Genomic DNA, 19,595 nt, shown 5'->3' with positions numbered 1-19,595 from the left:
TGGAACTGCCAACGTGCCCTGACATCTGTCAGACTGAAAACACAGATGATTGAACTTCCACCCATAGAGAGAACTTAAGACCCATTTAGAGGAACACCATGAAAATGCCATCTGTCCTTTCCTGAAACAGCCCTTCACACTTATGATCCTCTGATGTGGCAAATGGGAGAAAAACTTGTGATTTTATTTATCCTTACCCTGTTTTAAAATAACAACATTGACCCCAGTCTTATTATTAAAAAACCAAAGCAATACAAGAGTCCAGGAGGATTCTTTCCCTTTCCTTTTCATTTTTCATTGCCCATGTATTTTCCTCATATAAGGCCAAGGTAAAATATCCAAGCTTGATTTTCAGTCATGCTGACAAGAAGAATTTAAGGGATTTTTGAAGAAGGCCTGAGGGTTTTACTTCCAACACTATCAGGAATATTTAGATCCTAGGAAAGCCTCAGGACAAGATAGGCATTAGTGAGATGAGTTTCTGGGGTTTTTTTCGTTTTTTTCCCAAAGCACAGCCTCATTTATTGAACAGCAGCTAATGTCTGGTACCTATTTGAAGCATTTTCCACATGGTCCTTCTCCAATTGCATGGCAATTGGACAATTTCCATGATGATTCTTCTGTCTAAAAATACACACCTTCTTGTCTTTTCAATTTATCATTGAGTCAGTCGGCCTGCTTATTATTGAAGTTTTTCCTGTTTAATAGTGCACTTAGAAACCCTTAATACAAACACTGACCAATTCATCTCTGTCACAAAAGGAAAAGCCCTTATAGTAATTCATCTAAACAGGAGTCAAGTGCAAGAGTCTCTTATTTAGAGATCAGTCGGTAAGAAACTATGTTATGGAAGCTATTTTAAAGGGAACATTTTTTTCAGATTTTTTTTCTTAAGCATCTCTTTTCTTCCACAGATTGAAACTGAGAAGAATAGCAAACAAAATATTTGGGTTTCCTTTCAAAATTTGTTCATGACCTTAAATCCCAGGAATGGGAACAGACAGGCATTTGACATATTCAGTGTCTTGATTTGTGAACTACTGGGAGATTGCTGTTTGCCTAAGAATACGTATTTGAAATTCTTTTCTAAAAACTCTTCTTGATCTTTTCCCAGTTCACAGACTGTTAAATGTCTGCATGACATGGCGGTGTTTGTCTCCTGAACAGAGGGACATTACGATCTCTGGAAGCAGATTTTCAGGGGGAATATTAAAGGCACTATTCAGGAATATTCTCCAGTATGTACAGCCTCCACAAACAGTACTGTGTGCAAACATGTTTGCTGGAATATCTGTCAAGACCAAACATGATAGGATGGTGGGAGAAAGTGTACAAAGTCTAACCAATCTTATAAAAACCCAACAGCTAATGAATACTTGCGGAAAATGTCTTATGGCATTTCCTCAGTGATGGATACTTATTAGGAAAGCCTGTACAGCTAAAACTATTTTATTGCCTAAATTCTCCTGTACTCCAAAAGTGAAAGACGCTTCCATGGCTCTCTTTGTTATCTTCATCCATTACTCTGCTGGACATAGGAGCATTTTCTAAAGAATTTTTTTGTGGGTATCAAATGGACAGAGGCCTAGAAACTAATTTTATATAAGCATCTTGTTGTCTTAAAGCTCTTTGTTGTTTCTGACCAAAACAAAAATTAACCAAACACCAACAACAGATATGAAGATCTGTGTAGATTGGCCAATGTATCTTATTGTCCAATAATACACCACCACAGTGTTACATGGCACTATGGATCCACTTTTCAGGCCTCTTCCTTCAGTTACAAAACTGCTTTTGGTTTGGGTCTTTAACTGTAAACAAATAAACATAGCAGACTCATGTGGACATTGCCTTAAAAGCATGTAGCCAGGGAGGGAGGCAGATTTGAAAGGAAAGGCAGTGAACACCCTCAGATTTACATTCCTGGGTGCTTGGGAATGGTGGATTATGGACTTGACTGAGCCGAGACCGAGACAGTGCTATTCAGGCAGATGGGCATTCATGGCTGAGAAAATCACTTCTTACTAAAAAAACAAGGCATTGAGATCCAATATCCAAACAGCAGGCAGAGGAAGCATTTGGGATATGCAGCAGTGGGACATAGCACAGGGGTAAAATGAACTTGCAGATTGAAAAACTTACATGGGGAGATATACGTTCGTCTTTGCCCGTAAGTTGCGATTTACAAACTTTGGATCAAATTTTGCTTCTAAAGGGAAGCTTTAATATAGTGGGACCCCTAACCCTCTGACACACTACTGGTGATAACACAGGACAGATTAGGTTACAGTCAGGGGCAGGCTGAATCTGTACCTGTGCTCCTCAAAATAGCCTAGCAGTGTCAAAACTCACCATAAGCTCTTGAAGCTCACCACTCTCTGTTTTCCAGCCAAGCATGACACTTCCTTTTTCACCCGAATAATGCTGATCCCCTTAGTATGTTTTCTGAGCAGGAGTTTACTGAAAATGGTCTTTGTTCTACTGTGCATGTAGACAACTCAAAAAGTAAGATGACAGAGTTCTTTCTTAAAAAAAAAAAAATGCAAATCTTAGCTCACAAAAAAATAGGATCTTATTTTGCTAATTCTCCCTATTAACTGAATACATCATTCCTTACATTCCCCTCATGTGGAAAGTAAAGGAAAATGATGGACCATCCAGAATTTTTTCCATTCTGTCCCCTCTGTTCATGCATTGCTAGAGATGGTACTGTATAATGCATAACTTACCTGCAGAGACATTGGAGGAAATATGAAATAAGCTGATGCTCTGTCAGCAGGCTTTTAAAACATTGGTATTGCAATCTGGGATGCAATCAGCCATCACATGCATAGGTCCTTTGTTTATAGAACTGATAAGGCTCTATGTCAGGAGCATCAAGCCTCCTTTTTCTTCCTTCTTTTCTTCACATTTAAGAAAGATGTTGTCTGGATATTTTATTTTCATGAAAGCTCCAGATACAGGAGGAAAAGGAGGATTTGCCTCCTGTTTCATCTATTAAAAATAGAGATCTGAAAACCAAACAACTTCATCTAAATAAATCATTGGGTAGTCCTCATCATGAGCCCTCTCCTTTGAACACAGATGATGTCTGAAATAGGTGTATTTCCCTGGAGTTTCCTTTTTCTCTTCATCAGTTAGAAAGCTACACCACAGATCACAGCACCAGAAAGAGATTCAGAACAACACAGACACTCACACTACCAGAAAGAAAGTAAGTTAAAATTACATACGGAAAAAAAATCTTTACTGTGATGTGGTGAGGCCCTGGCACAGGGTGCCCAGACCAACTGTAGCTGCCCCTGGATCCCTGGAATTGTCCAAGGCCAGGCTGGACGGGGCTTGGAGCAACCTGGGATAGTGGAAAGTGTCCCTGCTCATGGCAGGGGGCTTGAAACTAGATAAGCTTTAATGTCCCTTCCAACCCAAGCCATTCTATATCTCTATGATTTATGTGTATTCATCTATAAATTCAATTCTGCATACTTTTCTATAGTTACTATTGTTCTAGGTAATTTCATGACAATAAAAATCACATTTTTCTCCAAACTGTTCCAAGCACCAATGACAATTTAGAAATCAGGGGGAAAGCAGGCACAAATCAAAGGGAAGGATAGCACTTGCATTAACAGCTGCCGTATGGGGAGTAGTTTGCATTATAAATAAAATAGTGTTGCTCAGCTGCACAAGGAATGAGTTTCTGAAGTCACTGAGCTGCATGGCTGTGGCTCAGGGGAGGGTTTCAGTTCAGGCTCAATGCTGTGCTTGATTACTGGTACATCACCCAAAGGCTCACAGCAAAACAGATGATGGGACACAGAAAAGCTCTTCTTCATAACACAGCAAAGAAAGTTGCTGCTTGCTGACTGACAGCTTCCCAGCCAGCTTATGTGCATCTAATTACGCAGCCACAACCCAAATCAAAATGCCCCATTGCAGCTGCTGTCTCACTTAATCCATTCATAACACGAGCTAATTAGCATTGATGTTTTTGGGCAAGTTTATTCCAAGTGTGGTCAAGTCCCAGGCTTTCAGCTTGGTTGCTAGGACCCATTGAGGATCCTGGGAGAGGCTGTGTTTCTGCCTAGAAGGCATTTTTCTGTCTTGGTGATGGAGAGATTTAGGAGTGTTTCAGGGGAAGATGTTGGGCTGGGCTGAGATGAATAATGGCATATAAGCAGTGCTCTTAAGCTGCTCTCACTGCTACACCCTGCCTCAATGAAGGGAGTTTGTAGGAGAAATACAGTATTTCATAGTTTGCACTGTGTCTGAATTCAAACATCCTAATTGTGGGAAAAAAAATCCCAAAACAGGAAAAAAAGAAGAAGGAAAAAACCAAACCAAACCAAACCAAAAAAAAAAAAAAACCACAAGGAAAAGGACAAATGAAATGTAAAGGAAAGGAAACAGGGAAATAACAAGAAGAAGAAAAAGAAAAAAAAAAAAAAAGAAAAAGAAGAAAAAAAAAAAAAAGAAGAGGAAAGAAAAAGCCAAAAAAGAAAAAAAAAAAAAAAAAAAAAAAAAAAAAAAAAAAAAAAAAAAAGAAGAGGAAAGAAAAAGAAAAAGAAAACGAAGAGAAAGCAAGCTTGTAAAATGAGAAAAGTTATGAAACAATTCTGTATTTTATGGTATTCTTTGTGAACAGAACTGAGAAAAGGAGCCAGTTACTAGAGCTTTGCATTTCCTTTTCAACCTATGGGATTAGAAGATGAGAGCAGGTGCTAATGGGAATTTTGCCCACGGCAGAGAATCAAAATCCTAAATCTTTATCTCTGGAAATCACTAAAACCCTTAGCAATGATCTATAGTGGCCGCACTTGGAAATTGGCGATATAAGGAATTGTCTCTTGGCAGAAAACAGACTTTCTGCTCCTTCAGCTCACCACAATTTCAGTTTAATTTGTAACAGGATGCAAGTGTAAATGAACTGACAACAGAGCTATCAGCTATTCTGTTGGTAACACTCGGAGCAATAGTTTCGATTTGACTAGACACAGCTGTCCACTGCATGGAACGACCTTTAGCCCCATCCTTGGCGAAATTCAATTCTCTCCATGTCTGACTTCGTCCATGGGGACTTGAGTAGCGGAGCTGCCAGAATAATCAGTGCATTGCTTAATGACAGGCACTCCAACAAGCAACGCAGCCGTGCATTGTCAGAAACGGAGTACACAGCTCCGGGGAAGGGGCGGGGAGGCGGGGGAAGCCCCTTGTATTCGAAAGGAAATAAAACGCTTATATGGGAGCAAATGCAGATTCGGGCAGCCGCCTCGGCTTGACAAGAGACACCAGTGCACCGGCACCTCGTGTGTGAGTGTGTGTGTGTGTGTATGCAAATGTAGAGTTTTCTTGTGTGTTTGTCAGCAAATATGTATTTTTATTAGGGTTCCCTCTTATTTAAAAGAAAAAAAAAAAAAAAAAAAAGGCTGGGATTCTGCTGCTGCTCTGCATTGTACTGCTGCAAAACCATTCTTTTTTCTACTTTTCTAAGTCTAAACATGAATACATCCCCCACAGTGATGCTTGCATGGACATCCAGATGTCTGTCATCCAACATGTGCAAACACATATGTGTACAGATGTACACAATTTCCCTGTGTATACTACACTGGCCATTGCAATAAGAAATATGTTTACCCTGCAAGTGTCAAAAACCAGGAATTTCACAACTTTCACAGCTATTTGTGTGAACTAATTTCCTGCTTGAGTGAGTGCCTCTCCAGCAGCACAAGCGAAGCACTCCCTCACACACGACAAGAAAGGCGGGTCACCATGGGATTAACGTGTATGTGCCCCATCCAACATCATGGTTGCATCCACGGGGATAAAGACAACACTTCCTAACTCTTTTGTTGTTTGATTCAGGAAGCTTGAACGCAGTATGCTGTGTCCAAAAGCAGACTCATCCTTCCCTTCATTGAAGATCCCCGGAGGTACACACTGCTTGGGTTGGCAAGATTTGCCACAACCACTGCTAGTGGGAAATTGCGGGGGGTGACGCACCAACTCCACCTGCCCCATGAGCCCCATGGGATTTCTCTTGTTGCTGTTTTCACTTTGGCAGCACTCTGGGCCCAGGTCTGGGGAAGATTTGTGTTCAGTTATGATTCTGACCCGCTGCCAAAATTTTTCTGAGAAATACAAGGCAGAAATGGGGAATGTGGATCTTACACAGCTCATAACTCAGCCAGAAAAGAGACGAGGTTTAGGGGAGCAGGGAAAGGCATATCTTTGGCTGTAGGGCTTTTTTCCCTGCCAAAATTCAAAGGTTCTTTTTCAGACAATAAAGACACTACTGCTTGGTTTTTTTTTTAAAAAAAAAAAACAAAAACAAAAACAAACAAACAAACAAACAAACACCACCACCACCACCACCCCCCCCACACAAAAAACAACAACAACAACAAAAAAAAAAAAAAAAAAAAAAAAAAAAAAAACCCCAAAAAACCCCACCCACCCACACGAAAAAACACCCACCCAGAGAAATAAAGAATCTATGAGAAAGTTTGATAATCAAAAACATTAGGAATGTAAAACTGCTGGTCTTTATCAATAAGAAGTCAAGGTGGTCTCCAAAATTTATAAAATCACATTACAGTGGGGGCTATTAATTTACCCAAATAAAGAGTCACTGCCACCTCTTTGTCACTCTCTCCCTACCGACTGCTTCTGCTACTTATTCAGGAAAGGGAAAACCAAAGAATGGCCTGTGTAGAAAGAAACATTAAAAAACATCCAATTCCACCCCCTGCTGTGAGCAGGGACATCTTTCAGGACACCAGGTTGCTCTGAGCCCCGTGAAACTTGAACACTTCTCGGGATGGTGCAGCCACAGCTTCTCTTGGTAACCTGTGCCGGTGATTTACCACCCTCACAGTCAATAATGTCTTCCTAATATCTGGTCTAAACCTATCGTCTGTCAGTGTGAAGTCATTCACCCTTTACTTGTCACTCCAGGCCCATGTAAATAGTCTCTCTCCATCTTTCTTGTAGGCTCCCTATGGGAACCTGAAGGCCACTATTAGGTCAGCCCAAAGCCTTCTCTTCTCCAGGCTGAACAATCCTAATTCTCTCAGCATTTCCATATAACAGAGGTGCTTCATCCCTTGGTGGGGATTCATCCCTGGACTTGCTCCAGCAGGTCCATGCCCTTCCTGTGCTGGAAAATTATCCTCCTCAGGTAAATCCATCCAACACTTTATGCAGATATGGCTGCACACAGTTTGACCTTAGGGTTTCTCTTCCCCGTCCCTGTTTACTCTTCCCTGGCCCTCTCCTTGTTCCCCCCTGTCCCCACCAGAATGACACTTTTTCACCAGCCCCTTAGTGACCCTTAATGGCCAAGTCCTCTCTGACACTTGCCTTGGGCTAGAGATGTCTTTCTTGCTGACTGTTGCACCCTTCCTTCTTGCTTTTCCTTCACTCCTCTCATGCTGGTTTTCTTTTTTCACCCTTTTAAACTTATTTAACTTTTGATGGCTCCACAAACCCATGTGCTTGGCAGAGATGTTACTCCAGTTGTTGAGCACATACTGCTTTTCATTAACTTAAATCCAGATATTTTTTGCTCAAAGTCCTCAATTACTAATGCCAAAATGAGGCAAATTCAGATATCTGTATGATATCTATCCTGGTTTTCAGCAGGGTGACGTGCACACAATTGAAAACAAGTATTTTCTTCCATATTTATTCAAAATCTTAATTTCCTCATTCAGTACCCACTCTTTGTTCACTCTTCAACTAAACTCAAATAGGCAAAGCAGAACATAGACAAAATTTTTGAAATAACTGGTAGAAAAATCAAACTCCTCATGAGCAATTTTCCCCTTTTTCCTCCACTATCAGATTAATTTAAACATTTGAAATAGTGTATTTCTGTAGGTCCTACTAAAATAACGTGTTGTAGAACAGATAGAAAGTCTCTCAGCAATTTAGAAAAACATATTTTTTATGGTCCTGAGAATTAGAATATCAAATTGACCCTCAGATAAACAAGCTCTTCCCAGAGCAGGTCATTGGAACAAGTAATGTAATAGCAAAAATGAAAAGTAATCACTATCACATTGAAATGAAAGGGCATTTCCCAAGTCTGCTGCCAGTCTCAGTGGCCTAGAACCCCTCCTGAAAACTCCAAAATGTGCAACTGTACAAAGCTCCACACGAGCATACCACAAAAGTATTAATAACTATGTAATACATGTGAGATTCCAGAAACTGGGTTAAGTAGGCAGGAATTACTACTTCCATCTCTACTGAAGGGGGAGCAGGAAGAGAAGAATTATTCTGGTTCTCAGAGAGAGAGAAAGAGAAGAGAGGTAGATGACATGACATCTCTGTTCCTCCCTAACCAGACTTTTCAAAACAGATGTTCTCCACCATCCTCTGGTTCCTTCAAATTTGATTCACACTCAACAGTTACGGAATAGATTTAAGGCCACAATTACAGTTGTGTTCCTGTGGTAAAATCTGGGCACAGGATGAAGCCACTCCACTTTCCAGTCCTTCACATTCATCAGAAGTCCACACCTCCAGCAACTCTCTTTCAGAAAAGCCTCACACATCCCTGAGAGCTGGAAATGTGCACTCATTTACTCACAAACAGGGAACTCTGCCAGCAGCCTCACAACCTGCAGATTTTGATTGCATTAAATTGTTCCAAAGCAGGTTTTCCTCTTGAGCCTGGAGTAGAAGGCAATTAATTAAGACCATTCCTCCCCTCCATCGGATTAAAGCAAATTAAATGGCAGCAGTAGGACAATCTTTCCTGGGATAGGGATTTTTGGAGAAGCAGGGCTTTCTTTATGCACAAGAACCTGATCCTATTACTTTGCTCAGCTGAGCTTGGATCATCTCTAAAAAGTGCCCTAAGTGTTCTCCTACAAGTCTGGGAAGAGTCAGTGCCTTTTCCCAGACACAGAAGTCCAAACACGAAATATTATGAAGAATTTCTGCTCAGTCACTTCCACTGGAGATAAACCCCACAGTGCTGGGAATTGAGTTAAAACAGCACCATGTATAGAAAATCTATTTAACCTGTGTGAGATTGCCATGTTAAACTAAGAAAAGCCACAATCCTTTACTGAGGTCATCTTCACCTCACTGGTGATGAGGAGGAGACAGGGAATTATGGGACAACCTTCTGAGATGCTACATCCTCCAGGAATCACCCCTGGCATAAGGTCCCTGCTGGTGGGAAACTGTTATAGGTGAGCAGATAAGTGTTGAGTAATTTCTGAGAAATTAGAGATAGGTAAATAGATAACTAAGTGAGAGCACCAAATGTACACTGGATTAATCTACTCTTTGAAGAGGATTATAAGAAATTTTATCTCTCCCAGAGCCTTTGCCAACACTTTCCATTGTGTTCTCTAATTTCCCATCAGGAAATCAAACCCAAACTGCTTAAATTCACCCAGGTCCCTAATTCTGTACAGATTGAAGACTGCGGTGATGTCTCAACCCAGAGATATTTTACAGCTTCCAAACACTTCCTGCATTACCTGGAAGCTTGGCTCATTTCCCACAGTAGGAATTTAACCTGCTTGAAGTGGAAATTAGAGGAAATCCCCTGCCAGTGTCTCCTATTTGCAGTTGTAATGTGCTAAGCTAGGGAACCACATTTAGGGTTAACCCATCAGCTCAAGCAGAGTCTTTACTCTGGCAGTGTCACAACTGTCTTTGCTGCCACTGCCACAGGACTGCAGGGTGGGGAAAATGGCCAAGGTGATGAAACAGTGCTTTCTTGTTTCCAAGTGGTGCAGAGAAAAGTGGAAACAACAGCAAAAATATTCTCCTTCTAATTGAAAACACAGCACTACTTAATGGTCTTTGAAGTGAGTGTGTGCGTGTGTTTTGTGGGGGAAGGGGGAGAAATGGATCACTGTAACCAACACCCCAAAGGACTATAAATCAAAGAGCATACAGCTGTTGGTATCAAATATAACTCCTTACACACTACATCAAAAAGCTTTAATTAACAACTAATTTATTGAAGTGAAAAAAAGTCCCTTGCACTAAATAATTGTATTATAACTGGGGGACTAGTGTGTGTTTCCCCCCTCTCAAAAGCATGAGAGGAGAGGAAATTGAGTCTTTAGAGAACAGTAAACTAGAAAAATGGATCAAAGATTCCGGGGGTCTGTTGATTGGCTTTTTGAGTCAGCAGAGACCAAATCAAGCTCATTTAATGAAAAAAGCCACACTGCTAGGTCTGTTTGCTCTAGGACCTACTTTTAATAAAAGTGTTTTTAAAGGTAAATGGCAGTGGGTCACACCAGGCATGGTGTGGACAGGTGTTTTATAACCTTTCCCACACAGGGGTGTCACTCCTGCTCCTTGCCTCTGTTTGGTCATCCATGGAGAGGTCCCATGGCACAGATTGAAAAAGGAGGTTTCAGCCACACGTGGCTTTAGACAAAGCAACCAAATGTCTGCAGGGTGGACATTGGTGGTCTCTAAGCAGGCTCACTTGGGAGCTGCTCCACATTTGAACCCCAAATGTGAAAGCTCAGGCTGGCCAAATCAACCCTTTCCTTTCCCTCCGGTTGAGAATCATGGAATCATGGCATATCCTGCATTGGAGGGACCCAAAAGGATCTTAAAGTACAACTGAAGGCATGTGCTGGTGCAGCCCAGGGCTTGCACAAGCCCGAGAATGCTGCTCTTGCAAATCAAGAACCCATGCATAAGCATCCCCGTGCTCCAGAACCAACCTGGCCACCAGAATTATGTGGCATGACCTAAGTCTCATCCTCACCTGTTAGCAACATCACTAAGGCAAGAATTTGATCGATGTTCCTTTTTATTAATATTTTTCTCTTTTTTCCCCTCCATAACTTTGTGCTAGTGACAACTAACTAATTTCTGTCGAGGTAAGGTAGAGTGCCATTATCCTGCTTTAACAGCTAATGAAGCTGAAGCAGTGTAAGTAGTTTACTGGTTGTCTCATCTTCAGGGTCCCATCATGCATGTTTTACTGCTCCTCAGAGTGCTCTGAAGTTCCACATTAATGCTGCCATTGATTACAGTGTACAATCTTCAGGGCAGGGACTGTGATTTTCTTTTCATTTGCTTAATGAAAAGCACACTGCCTTTTAATTCCTCTGGATTCTGTTGCCTAGGTTTTAGGTGGGAGCCCCAGTGATGTGAGCAGTGGGGGGACAAACCTGAGGCTGTGCCACATGGTGTCCATGGGCCAGCAGAGGCTAAAGCAGAATGAGGCTGCAGCCTCAACACCCTTCTTTCTATTCAACCCCACCTCTGAATCAGTGCCTGGGTAGTATTTGTCCACCACTAACCACAAGCAATTCTGAGGACTCCTTAAGTTTATATACGTAATCAGGTTGTGACACAAATAATTTTTAATAATAAGATGGTTAAAGGGAAGCATTATGTTTGCCGCTGTAAACATAAAACTGAACTGGCAGGTGCAAACTGTAAACATTATCCAACCTAGAGGACAACAATAATTTCAACACCATTAATTGATTAGTTTATGGATAAAATGAAATAATTGGGTACATCATTCTAATGATATATTGCACCATAAGAATGATTTGAAAGGCAGGCAAGATATATTTTGCTTTTGTGACAGCTTTATCCTGTTAGACATTGAAAATAATGTTCAAAAATACCCCTATAATTCATAAAGAATACTCCAAAAAGCTTAAAAAGAGCTTAAAAACTGAGCAGCTTAAATCTTTCTGATGTATTTCAAATGTACAGGTATATGCTAAAATAAATTTCAGAGGTAATCTTCAGAAGTGACGTTGTTCAAACTTTTAACCCAAAATCTAAACTGTTTATACATATAAAGCTCTGAAAAGATGTATATATAGGTTACTCCTAAAGAGATTTGGGTTAGTTTAATTTAGTAACCCTCAGCCCTAAGCATCAAGGCCACGAACAGGATAGCTTCACATACGAAACTGAGTATTGTGGTCCTCATCTACCTCCAGTGAGTAATCACACCATTAAGGACTAACCAAGAATGTGTTAGATAAGTCTCCAGCCACCTAGAACTGGTTCCAGTATTCCTACTCACCTGCACTGCAGAAGAGAACAGGACAATTCATGGCCTCAGGGGGCAAATTGCTTGGTGACCTGATGGTCCACATACCCACCTAGGCTCATGTCCTGCCTCTGTTAGTGACTACAAAGATGAAAACTGCTTCATCTTTTAAGTCTTCTTTTATGAAATAAAATCCCTGTGTGAAATTCAGTGGGTTGTGATACTTAAGTTCCTTTGGGCATCACAAATTATAGAAAAGGAAAAAAAAAAGGAATAGTTTTTTAAGAACAGTCTTCCTACTTGCTTCCATCAATGATGAATTTAAGCACAGTGCATAAAATCTGACAACTCTGTGTTTGGCTTAAGTATCTTTTATTGTTGGCCATAAATTGTCGACTTCCTTATAAATCTGGGCACAGAATATAAATATAGTTGGTAAATGGCTCCTTGAAATTAAGTAAAAATTACAGCACACAACAGTAAGGACCAAGCTTAAAGAAAACCTGCTGGCATGCAGAAGACTTTTTATTTATTATGTAAACTCAATGTTAAATCCATGTTACCCCCAAACCTAAGCATCCCCTTCTCCCACCTATGGACCAATTCAGGATGAGCAGAACTTCAAATTGCCCCATGCGCAGGAGGAGATGTGGGGAGGAAAGGTCGCCATAGATGGATGCTTCAAGCTGGAATTACTCTGAGCACAGCAGCACCCGTCATTCCTCAAGGGCTCTTTTGCTTTTTGCATGCTCATTCTGTTTTCTGTTTCCTGTTTCACCTCGGCTGTTCCCATCCTTACCCCCTAAACAATAAAAGCTCAATGGAAATGCAAATGCAGATCTCCATTTAAAATCCCAGCTGAGAAGGCAGTGTGTCACCCATATTTATGAGCTCTAAATGGCTTTTATCAAAGTGAGGTCGTACTAAATCACCCCCAAGCTGTCATAAATACAAATGACTCGACATAGTCTGCAACAAGCCTTCAGGGGAAAATTATATGATCTGCTGTTGCAGTTATGCTATATCACACAAGGAGCTCATATATTTCCACTGGCAAGGTAACCTGATCCTTCAGAGGACACTAATAGGTAAAAGGGGGACAAGAGGAATGGTGAATCAAGCAGTGCGTGCCTGCACGTCTGCACACACGTCTGCACACACGTCTGTACACACGTCTGTGCACGCACCTCCCAGCTAAAACTCAGGCTCCTCTCCCTGTGTGGAAGAGGAGGTTCTTGTGGTTTTGGAGAATGAGATTTCTTTGGCTGACTTAATGTAGACAGGAAGCTGCCAGCCAAGAGAGTAAGATCCAGGGGCTCACCAGGGTATTTCCTATTTTAAAAATTCATGCAAAGGCATGAAAATTATTAAGATATGAACCAGAGCTATCCAGACTCCAAAGACTGGACCACTTCCAAGAAAATTAAAGCAGCCATTCCTCAATCTCAACTGGTGAAGTCCAGGATGACAGCAAAATCTACAACAGGATAAAGAGGAAACACTTATAAAGGAGGCATGAACTGGGCAGTGGAAAAAATCAGTTTGGGCTCCTGAGACAAGGGTCACTATTTATTTTCCATTCCTTTACCTGCTTTTTATTTATGTGCAAACGTAGAAAGACACATACACAAAGAAATAGAAATTCTGATCAGATGGTGTAGACTGCAATAGCATTTTGGGGGCGGCTCTAGAGACAGAGTTTGGGACAGCTTGCTGAGCATCCCCACTCAGGTCTCTGCAGGCAACCTGGCCATGGTTCAATGTGGCACTGTGGGGGCTCAGAATCCACAGCTCTTCCTGTGGTCACACTGGGGTGATGGTCACCTTACATGCAAAATAAGTCAACTGCAGTGACCATTTGTTCACATATTGTATCTGGGATGAAGAGAGTGCCTTTGTCTGCTTGGCAAATGGTTACAGTGATAAGTCAGATTGGGTTTGCTATCTCTAACATAATAGAGGTACTATGCCAATTTTCAGCAATCCAGGTCAGATGTGGACATTTATAATGGTACCCTTCTTGGAGAATGAAGTCTCTAATATTAAATTATATCTTTTAATTAAAAGCTGGACTTACTGAGCTTGAGCCATTGAACTTGATTTTCAGCTGCCGTGAGCCTGGTGAGAAGCCAGTTGGACAGCACAGCCATTTTCCAGTATTGAACCTTTCATAAACGCTCTGCATGGGAAACTTCCTTGCTCAGGAGCTGAAGAAGAAGCTTGGTGAAATGCATGTTTGAGCCATTTACCATCTAAGAGAACAATAAGAGCAAAGGCATCAGAAATTCTGTTCTGATCTCCTTCTGTTGTGATTCACTGTACTCCTGCATCATCTCCTGAGAGTGTCAGGGAACACTCAGCCTTTCCTGCAGCTGTGGGCTGAGGGTTATCAGCTCTGCCCTGCCTGCTGGAAGACCCACACTGCCAGATAGGAGGAACCCAAGGAGCAAGCAAGTTCAACATACTGCCTGAACAAGTATCTTGCACTTTAAGAACTCCACCAGCTTCCACAGCTGGTCTGTTGGCAGATGCTTCCACAGCTCAGGAAGGGAAGCAGGGAAGACACAAGGCATCCTTGCAAAAAGAGCGAGGTGGTGGCAGGCTGACCTGTGCCGACGGTCAAGCAGTGAGACTCACCTTTTGAGAAAGGCCACATGGAAACCAGCCAGCTGGCTGTCCGATGTGATTAAAGACTAAATATGAAATGCTTCAGAAGAGGGAGAAATAGGATCTCAGGTCTGAGTTGCATAATCTCATGCATTTGTGTAACCACTCTAAATAGAGCGTGTGAGCTGACCAGATGTTTTTCATTTCAGTGTACAGCGCTGTGGAGCAAATCAGAGACCAACAAGTGCCAAACACAATGGTGGCTTTGCCAGTACTGTGGTAATCAGAGCTCAACAAAGGACACTGTCAACCCCAATCTTTGGGCTGACAGGTCAATCTCCTGGCTGAGTAAAGAAGACAGACTGTTCTTTACACCAAGTGCCTATACCTGAGCTAAATATCAGTAGTAGCTGGTAAACATGGGGTTTGGTCTCAGTCATTGAGCCCCAAACATAAACAGAAAAAAAGCCAGCTGGATTGTGTGTATGAATTAATCCACTGTGGGGATGATCTATAATGTAATAACTATTTATTTAGACAGACCTGGATACTGACTTTGTGAGACAAAACCAGCCAATATGAAAATATAAAGGAAAAATAATATACACCTCCATTTATGAATATAGCATAATTTTCGTCTGGAAACAATGAGCTCCACTCAAGGACCAATACTCAAGGGCTGTACAGAGAAGATACATTGGGACAATGCTCTGACAGGGGGGCAAATTTGCTTTGTTAAGGGCCATTTTTATCCCCAGATTAGTATACGTAGATCTGTGATGAAACAGTAGATGTTAAGCAGATGCAGTCTGGATCTATGGTTACACATGTGCCTTATACACACACCTCTCCCACAATATCCTCAGTGGATACATTCACTGATCACCAAAACTCTTTGGCACCAGATAAACAATGCACTGCTGTCCTCATATAGCTTTGGGACAACTGTTGGCCATCTCTGCCTTAAACTTACATAGGTAAGGATTAATTACCATGAAGAACTTACACTGCTTTTACTACATGGATAACATTATACTGAAGTAACTATGCTTCCAGACTGCAGCTATGTAAGAATAAAGCCAAAAAAAAAAAAAAAAAATCTCTAAAGGCATTGTAATTCTCAGAACTAATCTATGTGTAATCTAGGTGTTATATGACTTACTACTGTTATATTATGCTGATAAAACATGGAGTGTTGTCCTGGCATAAAATCTGTACTGGGTTATACAGACCAGTGCTTCAAGGGTTGCATGTGAAAAACACAGTAGTGCTTGTTCTAAATAAAACTTTGAAGACTGGTAGCTAATGTAAGTGATTTATTTAAAGCTAAGTTGACTTTTTTTTAATGTCCTTCTCTATTTTCTCTTTTGTTTTCTAACTGTCACATTGAAGTGAATATGAAGCCAAGTTTGCAAGTCCAGAGGCTGAAATCCTCTCCCAGGTTGCAGCAGGTGGTACAGCACAGCTGAGCAAGCCACAGGGTGTTCCTTACTTTCAACATCAGCAGCTCCAACAGCAAGGCAGCAAGCTTTCTTTCACTCCACTCAAAATAGAAATAAACCCAGATTTGAAAATCATGTTCAATGGGTCTGTGACAGCAGGAAGAACCAGGCTCTGAATCCCACCTCTAAGCAGAGGAACAAGCACAACACTGAGGAGGAATGCTCCAACATTAACACTGACATAGAAGTCATAGAATCCTAGAATGGTTTAGGTTGTAAGGGAACCTCAAAGCTCATCTTTTTCCAACACATTGCCATGGGCAGGGACACCTTCCATTAGACTAGGTTGTTCAGTTGGTGCCATCCCTGTGTTCTAACACAAATTGTCCATCACCAACATAACTTTACTCACAAAAGTAATAAAGTAAAAAAAGTCTTGTCTGAATCCTCAAAATTTCCAATGGCTCCACAGCTGGAGACATTTTGTAAACTCTGATTTTGTATGTTCAGGACAACAGCATTTCAGGTGTGCAAAATAAGGATTGATTGGATATTTTGTAAGCAAGAATGGGTCGTTACATTACAGTGAAACAACTGAATTAATAAAGAAGGTAAGCTTCAACATAGGCTAAGTGCAGTGTAATGTAAGTATTGTCATCCACTGCTTCTTTTAAAGCCACTGAATCCCAATACAAAATTATTATAATGATTATTCTAGACATTAGCCCTGTTTGTTCATATTTCCTTTCCATGCTTATCTCGTTCGTGCTCATCTTAGGGGCTAGAACAACTAACCCAGGAATGAATTATACCGTGTTTGTTCTGTGTGAGTGATCAAAATATTATATTTGAAACTGCTCTGGGGATGCCTCTCTGTTTATTTGCTTTTTGAGGTGGTAAGAAGGATACTTTCTACCAAGCCAATTTAACTACAGTTTGTACCAACAGAAATATTTTCAGTTACAGCAACAGCATGACAATGGCTATGATTGTAACGAATGGATCAAGCTTACTTTTGAGTCTTCTACTTGCTAAATGTCAAGAGAGAATTTTTATCTTAAGCAGTCTTGTAGTGGCTGCTGCCTCCAGAAAAGCCTTGGTAGCAGATGATCAGAGTGGTTTTTTTGGACTAAAAGAGAGCAGACAATGTGATGAACATATGGGTGACAAAATGCGGACCAGTGCCATCACAGCAGATCAACCTTCAGTTTGGGATCTGATCAAAAGCAGCTTCCAGGTAGTTTGGACTTTCAGTGAGTTAATTAGACCACTCATTTACCAAAGACTTACAGTTTTAGAAATCTGTGTATTGCACTGGCACAAGTGAATATCACTGTTATTGTGTCACAGTAGTGTGATGATAGAGAGAATATGCTTACCCTGGGGCCCTGAGCAACTTGACCTAGTGGGTGGTGTCCCAGACTATAGTGCAGAGGTTGAAACTGGGTGATTTCTAAGGTCTCTTCCAACCCAAACTGTTCTATGATTCTATGATCCTGTTCTGTCGAATCAGTAACCCAGGTGAGTATCCCAGGCCTATTCAGTCAGTCTTCAGCTTCCTCACAAGGGGAAGAGGAGGGGCAGACACTCTTCTCCCTGGTTACCAGTGACAGGACCCATGAAAACAGCTTGAACTTCTTTCAGGGGCAATTTAGACTGAGCAGCAGGAAAAAGGTTCCTCTCCCAGAGGGTGGTCTGGCCCTGGAACAGCTTCCCAGGGCAGTGGTTATAGCCTCAAGCCTTAAAGAGTTCAAGAAGCATTTGGACAATGCTGTCAGACATATGGTTGTGACCCTGGGAGTTGTCCTGTGCAGGGCCAGGAGTTGGACTTTGATGATCGTTGTGGGTCCCTTTCAACTCAGGATACTCTATGATTTTATGATTCTATGAATTCTTCACATTGGGAGGTCTCATTTACTGTTGCATAATTATGTGTTATGACGGAAAGTGATCTGGCTCAAATATTAAATCCTTTCTCACATGAATAGCACATTTTTCATCAGCAGCTGGATCAAAACAGCATAATGGGCGCAGGCTCTGACCTGACAGAGGTTTTACCCCACAGTTCTTTAGGTGACCCTAATAATGCAAGCTCAGGATTTGGTCACCCTAGATGAGTACAATAGAGAACTCATAAAGTAAAAAAAAAAACAAAAAAAAAAACAAACAAAAAAAAAAACCAAAAAAAAAACCAAAACACCTGAAATTTATTAAAATAACATGAGAAAAGAGTGGCACAATCAGAGCAAGACTCAACCACAGCAAGACGCTACTTCAATACTACAAGGCTGTGATCCTCTTTTGGCTAGGATCCATGAAATTGGCTCATAACCAGAGCCATTGACTGGAAACACATTCATAGAAAAACCAGATGACTGTCTACCTGGGGTACATAAGATGTCATAGACTCTTCAGCAAATTCAGAGTTATTCTCAGATTCATACTTCTTAAGGCCAGCAGAGACCTGAAAGGATAGACAGACAAAGTTTTTTTGGCTGAATCAGACACTAGGAAGGAGTTACTGCTACCAATCCATGTCCAGCTGGCTCTTCTGGACAGGGATCACAGCCAGCCCAGTTTTGTTGGCTGTCTCTCCATGTGAGTGATCTGAGCAGGTCCTAACCCACACCCGCTCTCCAACAAGTCCAGAGTTCTTTTGGATGAACAGCTGAATTGAGAGAGCCAAGGGAGCGACCTCCTGAAGTCTCAGGGATGGAGAAGGCACGGGAACAAGCTGACCAGAGCATGACCTACACATCCCAGGTCTGCTACAGAGAATGATTTATCTGACCTTTCATCTCAGTTGTCCAAGCTGACCATTCAATTTGCCCATCTATGCCCTGAATCACAGTCAGAAATTGCCTGGCTCAATACATCCTTCAGATTACACCACCTTGCCTGGAGATATCAGAAGATGGAGAGAGCCTACCATGAGTTTTGCTCAAACAATCATATTGCCCTCACTCTTCAAAACATGTTTACCAACCCTGATGCAGCCTGACTGGTTATAGATTCTATTTGTTCCTGCACCTTGGTCTGTCCCAGGCAATACAAAAGAAGATCCAGGAGATGATCCAAGCTGCCTCTTACCATAAACCCAAGAGATGTCACTGCAATATGCAGTGCCCTAGAAGAAATGAATGATTGAAACATCCAGCAGACATAAAAAGAAAAGGAAAAACACATGCACATGCACACACACACACCCACACACACCCACACCCCCCCCACACACACACACTCATGCTGTTGTTGCAGACTTCCCCCACAGACCCTCTTTGTCCCTGTAGCTGCCATCTCCCCCCATAGCCCACGCTCTCCTGTGTCCTCCTGACCCCTCCTCTCCCTGCATTCATTCTTCCAGAATTTATCCCGCTTCTTTGACTCGGCATGTGTCTGGGCAGATGTCCAAAAAACCTCCCTTCAACAACCAGGGGGAGGAAATTCCTCCAATTCAGCCCAGGCTCTTTCCCCCCACCCTGCTTCCCGCCTTCTCTCTCCCTCCTTTTCTTGCTCGTTCTTCTCTTTTAACATGT

The 19,595-nt window shown here is 41.6% G+C and overlaps 1 protein-coding gene across 6 annotated transcripts in view; it reads right to left on the bottom strand.

The window, feature by feature from the left end:
• Positions 1-19,595, bottom strand: part of SETBP1 (SET binding protein 1) — a 271,500-nt gene that overhangs the window by 159,036 nt on the left and 92,869 nt on the right. For 3 of the 6 annotated variants that reach the window (XM_040089732.2, XM_040089733.2, XM_040089736.2), the window contains one exon: positions 18,443-18,523. The exons of 2 other annotated variants lie outside the window; for them this stretch is intronic. In XM_040089732.2, the coding sequence (XP_039945666.1) occupies positions 18,443-18,523 (81 nt within the window). Of the gene's footprint in view, positions 1-14,087; positions 14,224-18,442; positions 18,524-19,595 lie in introns of those variants that run through there. One more of the 6 variants, XM_058424051.1, reaches the window with a different exon arrangement.

The sequence above is a fragment of the Hirundo rustica genome, chromosome Z (genome assembly GCF_015227805.2).
Source record: "Hirundo rustica isolate bHirRus1 chromosome Z, bHirRus1.pri.v3, whole genome shotgun sequence".
Taxonomy (NCBI): Eukaryota; Metazoa; Chordata; class Aves; order Passeriformes; family Hirundinidae; genus Hirundo; species Hirundo rustica.
Note: the sequence above shows the minus strand (reverse complement) of the source record. Positions and strands in the feature narration are given on the sequence as shown.